Here is a 9,739-nt window from a genome sequence, read left to right as displayed (position 1 = left end):
ACCAGACGCCATCTCGAAAAAAAAAGAATTAAAAATAAAAATAAAAAATAAATCCACCGCGGGGAAGCCTTAGGCAAAGGACTCACCTCTCTGATCATCAGTTACTGCATCTGTAAAATGAAGACAGTAAGTCCGGGTATGGTGGCTCACCCTGTAATCCCAGCACTTTGGGAGGCCGAGGCAGGCGGATCATTTGAGGTCAGGAGTTCAAGACCAGCCTGGCCAACATGGTGAAACCCCGTCTCCACTATAAATACAAAAATTAGCCAGGCGTGGTGGCACGCACCTGTAATACCCGCTACTTGGGAGGCTGAGGCAGGAGAATTGCTTGAACCTAGGAGGCGGAGGTTGCAGTGAGCCAAGATCACCCCACCGCATTCCAGCCTGGGCAACAGAGCGAGACATCTTTAAAAAAAAAAAAAAAAAAAAGGAGAAGACAATAATTCCTTTCTCAACAGGTTATCCTGAGGAGCGAATGAGAAATAATGGGTCGTGTCCAGCACACAGTAGGTGCTCCTAAGAGTCTGTGTCTTTCTCCTCCCCACGCCCCAGTGGCCAGGGAGAAAGGAAACAAAGTCAGTATCCATCCCAGCTGTTTATTGAAAGGGAAGGTAGGATGGAAGGGGTGCAGGATGAGGAGGGGGCGTGAGGCACAAGGACAGTAGGGTGTGTCCTGGTGGGGGCCACCTGAGGATCCCCGAGGAGGCCCTTCAGGCTGGAGGGGAGGGGGGCGAGAGCCTTGAGCGCTGCTCTCCAGCTGTATCAGAGCTCCCTCTAGTGGTACAGAAGAGAGATGACGCCTCCGGCTGGGGAGGGAGGGGCTGGTGCCTCTGAGAGGGCACATTTATTATCAGGGTCAGGGCCAAGACCTGTGGGCTTGGTTTCTAGGTAGGTGGACTTTGGGGGGCAAAGACAACCCACTTTTCCTGCCCCCTACCCCCGGCTCTTAGAGACCATTTAAATCCATATCCAAAGTATATCCAGAGCCACCTGGGACCATCAGGCCTCTGGCTAGTCTTTCTGGGCCAAACCTGTCCTCCACCCTGAGGACCCTCAGGGAACCAGGAAAGTGCGGGGCTGGCTCCGCCCCACCTGTAGCACAAGAGCTGGCCCAGGAGGAGGCTGAAGATGTGTTTCTAGTTCCTGCATGCTGCTTTGTTGTGTGACCTTGGATATGTCACCTCCAGCCTCCTTCACGCACTTCACCTATCAACTGGGGCTAGTCATTGCCTATGGTGGGTGGGCTGGGGGGCTCTGATGCCAAAATGCAGGTAGAACACACACTGTGAGAGGCAAACATCTTCACACATCCAGCAGGGAAAGTCCAAGTGAGCACCTGGGACCCATTTGAGCTGAATGACCCCCACCCCTTCATCTGTGTCTATGGAGGGCAGTGCATGTCCTCATCCTGGCGAGAAGAGGAATCTGATCCAAAGCCCTCATGGCAGAGAGGCAGGAGCTGATGGCTTGAAAGGGCAAGGGGCTTGCCCAAGGTCATGCAGAGGAAGGAGTGGGGACAGGTTGAAGGAGATGTTTTCTGCCCCTGAGGGCCTTGGGAAGAGGGTATGGGTAGGAAGTTTTGGGAGGACTTGAGGAATGCTGGCATCTTGGAAGAGTTGGGGCCCCACCCCTGGTGAGGGAGCACTGGGATTTGAGCTCCAGATTTGACCTGGAGTTGGGCTCTAAAGGGACCCTGCTGAAAGGGAGAAGTTGGGGAAACACTGAGAGGGGGTTATGGTGAGAAGGGGGAAGGATCCAGGACCCACATCTGGCTCCTCCTTCGGCCATGTGGGCAGCTCAGGAGTCCCTCCTGGGCTGGATAGTCTGCACAGAAGATTGCCCAAAGGGGCTGGCGGGTGGCGAGAACCATGACTGGCCACTGGCATTGCGGAAGATGGGTGACAACTGCTGCTCTGGCTCATCCCCGAAGACCTCCACATGGCTGTAGGCTTCGGGGTCCAAGGTCTCTGCCTTGGTGTCCTGGCTCAGCCAGCCTGTCATGGCCCAGAAGAGGCAGATGGCGAGCAGAACTCCAGCCGCCACACAGAGCGCTGTGCCTGCCAGGCGACAGGTGCCCAGGGCCTGGTTGTAGTCGGCTGCCCGCTGATCCAACACCAGGAACTCACCCTCACCGATGCCCTCCAGCTTGGGGGGCACTGCATAGCCAGTGGTCAGAGCTGCCACACCCAGCAGCAGAAGCAGGGTCCCCGAGGACAGGCTGATCTGGGGAGAAGCAGACAGACCAGGAAGCAGTCAGGGTCAGCCAGGGGCCCTGGCCAAGGGATCACCTTGGATCCTCACCACTCTTAAGGGTAACCCCTTGATCCATCCTTAGGAGATGGGAAGCACAGAACACACTTGCTGGGGTCTAACTGACAGGGGGCATAAACTGTCACATTCTACTTGAAATCCTGAGGCCTCTTAATTTCCTTCCCAGCTCCCGCCCAGCAGTGGGTTTCTCCAGCCAACCCTGCATTTCCCTCCATCCCAGCTCATCTCCTTGTCCTTTCTACCTTCCCTGTCTGTGTTGGGTTAACTCCTATGCACCATCAGATCTCATCTCAAACCTCACCTCCGCAGGGAGAAGATCCCTGGACTGAGTTGGGTCCCTTGCTTTACTCTGGGCAAACTGTGCTCATTCATTCTTCAATACACTTACCATTGTGCACACCTGGACATGTATTTTGGTTGCTATGTTAGTGATGTCTGCCTCTCCCGCAGTACTGAGAGCCCCGTGAGAGCAGAGACTGTGCCTGTTTTGGCTCACTAGGAGTCTTCTGTGCCTAGCACATACCGGCACAGAGCAAAGGCTGAATAAATGTTTGCTGAATGACTAAGTAAACCACAGCTAAAAGAGTTCTTTGAGGACAGGGACCTCATGTCTTAAATTCTGTGTTCTCAAGAGCCTAGCACAGTGCCTCGCAATAAGAAGATGCTTAAAAATTTTAAACACACACTAACCTTTCCTTGGAAGTCTTCCTTGATCATTTCCTCTCCTGGTGTTCTCTAGGGACCTGACCTGAAGTTATGTAAGTTGGCCTCTCTGCAGAGGTTGGTATCTTACCTCCTCACTAGAGTGAAGTCCTTTGAAAGCAGAAGAAGGGACCCTCTGCCTCAGTCTCCCGAGAATATTTAGCAAAGAGCTATGCCCATAGCAGGGACTCAGCTCATTGCCACCTCTACACCTTGACCCATTGGTGCACCCTGGCCGACTAGTCTCCTTGGCTGTTACAGACATCAATTCTTCACATTTTTTCGCTGCCCTGGCAAGGTACTCCAGTTTACCATTGAGAAACCACAGTAAGATTTAGGTGAGATGAACCTCACTTCCTGCCAGTCAGCATAGTCCATCTCTTAACCACAGTAATTAGTTCAAGGCTGGCAAGTGACCCAATGAAAGACCAATGCAATGCTTTTCAGGACTTCTGGAAATGAAAAGTGTTGTTTCTTATAAATGATGTTTTAAATTTCTGGCTATCCTGAATCTTTTACCTCTCCATATAAACTACAAGTGTGCACAGTGGTAAGTGTATTGAAGAATGAATGGGCACACAGTTTGCCCAGAGTTAAGCAAGGGACCCGACTAAGTCCGGGGATCTCCTCCCTGAGGAGGTGACATTTTGTGACGTCCACAGAATAATGTGCTGGGCTTTTGATTGGCATTGCATTGAATCAAAGATCAGGTTGGGAAGTACTAACATCTTGACTATTCCAATCCACGAACATGAACTATTTCTCCATTTATTTAGTTATTTGATATCTTTTGAGTTTTGTAGTTCTTCTCATATTGCAGATATTTTGTTAGATTTACACCTAAGTATTTCTCTCTTCTTAGGTGTTAAGGTAAATGGTAACATGTTTTTAATATCTTACTATTTTGCTTTCTCCCTTCCTTTCTTCTCTCTTTTCTTGGCAGAGTCTCACTCTGTTGCCCAGGCTGGAGTGCAGTGGCACAATCATGGCTCACTGCAGCTTCAACCTCCTGGGCTCAAAGGGTCCTCCTGGCTCAGCCTCTTGAGTAGTAGGCATCACAGGCCCACGCCACTACATCCAGCTAATTTTTTATTTTTAGTAGAGATGAAGTCTCACTATGTTGCCCAGGCTGATCTTGAATTCCTGGGCTCAAGTAATCCTCCTGCCTCAGCCTCTCAAAGTGCTGGGATTACAGGTGTGAGCCAGTACCACTGGCCATTTTGTTTGTTTGTTTGAGATGGAATTTCACTCTTGTTGCACAGGCTGGAGTTCAATGGCACAATCTCTGCTCACTGCAACCACTGTCTCCCGGGTTCTAGTGATTATCCTGCCTCAGCCTCCAGAGTAGCTGGGATTATAGGCGCCCATCACCACACCCAGCTAATTTTTGTATTTTTAGTAGAGATGAGGTTTCACCACGTTGGCTAAGCTGGTCTTGAACTCCTGACCTCAGGTGATCCACGCACCTTGGCCTCCCAAAATGATGGGATTACAGGCTATTTTCTTTTCTGAAGGAAATACCACAGGAAATGCTGACTTCCCTTAGATGGTGTGGAGTGAAGATCTGAGGGTCCACACAGTAGTGGCCATTTGGGGAACAGGTGGGGAGAGTCTGAAGCTAACAGGCTACCAGGGTAGGGGCACCATGAGGAGGCTGAAGACTAAGAAACCTTGCAAAGTCCTTGGTATAAACGGTTGAACTGCTGGATCAAACTTTGCCTGAAAGTATGCAACCTTGGGTCTCTTCTAAAAAATGAGCAACATTTTCCCTTCTTTTTTTTTTTTTTTTTTGAGACAGAGTCTTGTTCTGTCACCCAGCTGGAGTGCAATGGTGCGACCTTGACTCACTGCAACCTCTGCCTCCTGGGTTCAAGCGATTCTCCTGCCTCAGCCTCCTAATTACAGGCGCCTGCCACCATGCCTGGCTCATTTGTTTGTTTGTTTGTTTGTTTGTTTTTTTGAGACAGTCTTGTTCTGTCGCCCAGCTGGAGTGCAATGGTGCGATCTTGGCTCACTGCAACCTCTGCCTCCTGGGTTCAAGCGATTCTCCTGCCTCAGCCTCCTAAGTAATTGGGATTACAGGCGCCTGCCACCACGCCTGGCTCATTTTTTTTATTATTATTTTTTTTTATAAGGAGTTTTGCTCTTTCACCCAGGCTGGAGTGCAATGGATTGATCTCAGCTCACTGCGACTTCTGCCTTTTGGTTTCAAGTGATTCTCCTGCGTCAGCCTCCCGAGTAGCCGGGATTACAGGCGCCCGCCACCACGCCCGGCTCATTTTTGTATTTTTAGTAAAGACAGGGTTTCAGTATGTTGGCCAGGCTGATCTCCAACTCCTGACCTCGAGATCCGCCAGCCTTAGCCTCCCAAAGTGCTGGGGTTACAGGCGTGAGCTACCACACCCGGCCGATTTTTGTATTTTTAGTAGAGACAGGGTTTCGCCATGCTGACAGGGCCGGTGTTGAACTCCAGACCTCAGGTGATCTGCCCACCTCAGCCTCCCAAAGTGCTGGGATTACAGGCATGAGCCACCATTATTTATATACAATAAATATGTAAAAAATTATGTAAATAATTTGTATGTAAATACAAATACAATGAAGGCTCCCTTCATTATTTAAACCCATTTGAATTGGGTTCTTTGTTGCTTGAAAGTGCAAGACTCCTAACTACTATGCTATCTCTTCTTTTTTCCTCTGAACCTCAAATTCAGACTCATTTCCTCCATCAAGGCAGAGGAATCACGGGAGTTGCTCATCTGGCCTTACCTTCCACCACAGTGAGGGCCAGGGCCGGCGGGGGCACAGGACCGGAGGTCCCTCAGGGTCGTCGCTGAGAGCAGTGCCTGCACAATCCTCATAGAAGAGGTGCAGGTAGGAGCGGACCCCATACCACTTGCCATCCTCCACGTTGGGGCCGCGGCTGCAGCTGCAGGAACGATTGCAGCTCGGCATCATGGACCCCTGGGGAGCAGGTAAGGTGCAGCTGACGGAGGGAGGGATTAGTGGGAGCTGCTCATGGTGACCTTCATAAGCCCCCCAAATCTTTGTGCCCCACCCGCTTCTCCTCCCACTCGAGACACCCTACACTCATAGCACAGTCTGGCCTTTTGGAATCCCAGCCCGTCCTTCCCGAAGCACACTGTGAATGAGCCAGTGCACTGAAGGGCTTAGCCCAGTGCCTGGCAATTGGAGGTGTCAATAAATGTGCATGTTTACTCTGGAGGCCACCTAGTACCTGGGACTGTGGGCTCTGGAGCCTGACCACTTGGACTGGAGTTGTGGGCACACTGCTTCCTGGAGGTGTGACCTTAGACAAGTGCTTCCACCTTTCTGGGTCTCAGTTTCCTCATCTGTAAAACAGACCTAATAATCATACTTGTTTCATACCGTTATTGTGTCTGATGCTGAGAAATGGTAGCTGTTGTGATTAGTACTGTAATTTTTTTTGTTATTACTTTCATCTTGAACTTTTTAGGCTCCATGTCTGGAATGAGAGAACCTCACCCTCCACTCCCCTTCAGACCCCCTCCTGGGGGTAATTGTCATGGCTGACACTTGGGCTGGAGTTCCCAAGCTGCAAGGCTATAAAAGGTCCTCCCCAGGACTGCTCCTGAAAGCCTCCAGATTCCAATGAATTTTGACTCCATAGGAAGTGAAAGGGGCCCTCAGGATTAGAGGCTCTTAGGCTTAAGGGCTGTTAGATTTCCAGAGAAACCTATCAAATAACCTTTTTTTTCCCCACAAAAGTGGACACAGATCTTGGGAATGGAAGGTACTTGTATATCCAAATACAGGTTTGGCCCAAACCAAAGCAAGAGGTGCTGAGGGAGGACTGGGCTTCTACCCCAGTCTCCATGATGGCCCTCAGCCTTAATTAGCAGCTTCCTACAAAGTGAAACAATGTGCTTGTTCCAAAGGGTAAGATAAAGGTCCTGACAGCTCCCTCTCACTTCCAATCAGAAGTGGTCCTCAAATTCCTACACAGAGAAACTCACCGAAACAGCACAGAGAAACACACAGACACATGCTCACGAAGCACACAGAGACATACCCAGATAGGTACGACACACACACACACACACACACACACACACACACACACACACACACACGGTTGGAGGTTCTGCTTAGAGTCACACGCACACGGCACACAAGATTGCTGTCAAGAAAGCCTGTCCATAAATAGTGGCTGTACACCCTCCTCACTTACAATTCAGGGAAAAGAAGAGCAGGGAAGAAAAGGAGGAAAAATAACAACAACAACAACAAAAGCCATGACAGAGAACGGGAAAAGGCAGAGACTAAAAGCGAAGGACCCTTGGAGGAGGAGGGCTAGAGGTCTGGAGAGGAGGGCTCACCGGAGGAGGTGGGCGGGGCGGACTGTGCGGAGGGTGCGGCCAGCGCGGTACCCGCCCCGGCGAGGCGCTGGGGAGGCCCGGGTAGGTAGAATAAATGGGGCCCGGGGGACGGTAAGAGCCTCAGTGCGGAGACCATTACTAAAGACCGCAGGTGAGGAGGTGTGGAGGGGGCTTCGGGACTGTTGGCCTGGGTCAGCTCCTCCCCTCCAATTCACCGCTTGCCCTACTCCAAATAGATATAATCACTCAGTCCTGCTGGTACTGGAGAAGGAAGGTGACCTTGACGGTGCCTCCCCCTCGGCCTGGCCCCTCCCCCTGGCGTTTTAGGGTTGCAGGGAGTAGGTCTAGCTGGCGGGGGGCGGGGCGCAGGTACCCTGGACGAGGGTTGCCATGGGAATCGCTAGGGAGGTGTCCCTAGCCGGGAGCCAGGAGGAGCTTGGTGGGAAGGGAGCGGGAAGAGGAGGGGGCTGCGCTGTCCGAGGTGAGGAGACTGCGGCGGAGGAAGGAGGCGAGGGGCGGGAGGCATAGGCGAAACTGACAGGAGCCAGGGCCCGAGGATGGATGGAATCTGTCGCCTCTGCACGGCCTCATTCAGTTCTCCTTCCCAGACCCTCAGACTCGCCCACTACAGCGTCCAGCGCTGCCCAGGCGGGGGAGAAGGGGCGCCCTCCCGAGGGGGATGAGTGGGGGGTGTTGGCAGGGGAAATCAGGCCATTTCCCCCTTCCCTTCCTCACCTGTACCCGCACCACTCTGACAGGACCACCGATCCCCTGGTCCACACTAACTGCGTCCTTTTCCCTAGAGAGAAACTGAGGCAGAGAGGGGTAGGAATCGGTTTTTGGTTTGAAGTGTTGGCGGGGGTGGGGGGTGTCCTTTGAAGCCTCTACCCAGCCTATCAACCCTGAGGTGTCGAGGGGCGATGGGGCTGTTTCTATCTCCTCCCCCTGCTACTTCCCTGAGACCCCCACCTCCCAAACCCGAGGCTCAGGCGCAGCGGTCCTGTCCCTGGCGGGACACAGCCCGAGCTGAGGATGCAGGCAGAGCGCGGGGATTCTCCAGGGGATGGGGCTGGGGTCTGGCCGCGCGTGGAGCAGGGCTAAGCTCACCTCTCTGCCTGCTGTCTCCGCCGAGCAAGCGGGGGCCGGAGCGGGAGCCGAGCAAAAGCAGGTTCGGTTCGCGCCTGCGCCGCAGTTCGGGGCGGGGGTGACACGGGGGCGGGGGAGGGGGGCGCCGGCCGGCCTCAGGGACTGGCTCTGCAGATAGCTGCCCCCTGCAGCTCCCCGCCAGCTCCTGTCCCCTTCCAGAGTTCCCTTCTCGCTCTGACACCCCAGGTCCCTCACAGAGACCCCTCGGACTCCCTGGGCCCCAAGCCCTCATGCAGTCCCTCAAACTCCTCACCGAAGCTCCCATCATTCCCGCAGTTCCCCACCCCTCTCATGGAAGACCCATCCCCTCACTGAGCCTTCATCTCCTCGCTGTACCGTCAGTCCCTTCTCTAGGTCTCCATCCCCCTCATGGAGCCCCACCCCAGTATAGAAACCGGCATCTCCTCGCTGAGCCCCCGTCCTCTTCACAGGCTCCCATCTCTCTCCCGGCTCCTACCGGGAAGTCCCCTCCCACTTGCCTTGAGAGCCCCTAATCTCTCTGAAGTCCTCACTTCTCACTCAGTCCCCATCCTCTTTTCATCCTCTTTTCCTCTTTGAGTCCCTACCCCTCCCTGGTACAAGATCAGCCCTTGTACCTTGCGAAGGGAGTTTGGGTGGAGGATTCAGAGTTGGGAGAGAAGTGACTTCCACTTTGGGAGGAGCAAATGACACAGCCTCCCTTGTTCTCTCCTCTCCTAGCCCCAGTTCTGCCCTGGGCAATGTGTGCCCACTGCCCATCTCCCTGGAGAGCCAGCCTGTGCCAGGCAGCCGCATCTGCTTCACACCCTGTCATGAGCTGTCAGCCTTGATTTTGTCCCACATTTGCTGTGTGATCTTGGGAAAGTCATTGTGCCCCTCCAACCTTCATCAAGCACCCTTGCACAAACATGCCTTTGTGTCTTGAGCATCCGTTCTGTTTCTCCTTGTGCTAGGGGCTGGGACACACAGATGAATGAGCTCTGCAAGATAGGGCCACATCTTGCTTTTTAGTTTTTCTTTTTCTTTTTTTTATTTTTATTTTTTTGAGTCAGCGTCTCACTCTGTTGCCCAGGCTGGAGTGCGGTGGCCTGATCACGGCTCACTGCAGCCTCGATCTCCCAAGGCTCAGGTAATCCTCCCACCTCAGTCACCTGAGGAGCTGGGACTATGGGCACGCACTACCATGCCTAGCTAATTTTTTGTATTTTTAATAGAGACAGGGTTTTGCCATGATGCCCAGGCTGGTCTTGAACTCCTGAGCTCAAGTGATCCACCTGCCT

General features: G+C 52.9%; 1 protein-coding gene across 7 annotated transcripts; it reads right to left on the bottom strand.

Moving 5' to 3' along the window:
• Nucleotides 1-576: 576 nt before the first annotated feature.
• NRSN2 (neurensin 2) lies at nt 577-8,526 on the bottom strand. Of its 7 annotated transcripts, XM_030826369.1 has the most exons (6): nt 8,442-8,526; nt 8,070-8,144; nt 6,212-6,326; nt 5,743-5,937; nt 2,127-2,223; nt 577-1,994 (listed from the first exon to the last, which is right to left on the bottom strand). In XM_030826369.1, the coding sequence occupies exons 4-6, from the start codon at nt 5,929-5,931 to the stop codon at nt 1,798-1,800; spliced, it is 483 nt and encodes a 160-aa protein (XP_030682229.1). In that variant the 5' UTR covers nt 5,932-5,937; nt 6,212-6,326; nt 8,070-8,144; nt 8,442-8,526; the 3' UTR covers nt 577-1,797. The 7 variants fall into 7 exon arrangements, with proteins under 7 accessions (XP_030682229.1, XP_030682225.1, XP_003273517.1 ...); XM_030826365.1 differs by having other exon boundaries at nt 577-2,223; nt 5,743-5,959; XM_003273469.4 differs by having other exon boundaries at nt 577-2,223.
• Nucleotides 8,527-9,739: the final 1,213 nt, after the last annotated feature.

This window comes from Nomascus leucogenys, chromosome 13 (assembly GCF_006542625.1).
Source record: "Nomascus leucogenys isolate Asia chromosome 13, Asia_NLE_v1, whole genome shotgun sequence".
Lineage (NCBI taxonomy): Eukaryota > Metazoa > Chordata > Mammalia > Primates > Hylobatidae > Nomascus > Nomascus leucogenys.
This window is presented reverse-complemented; position numbering and strand designations above follow the sequence as displayed.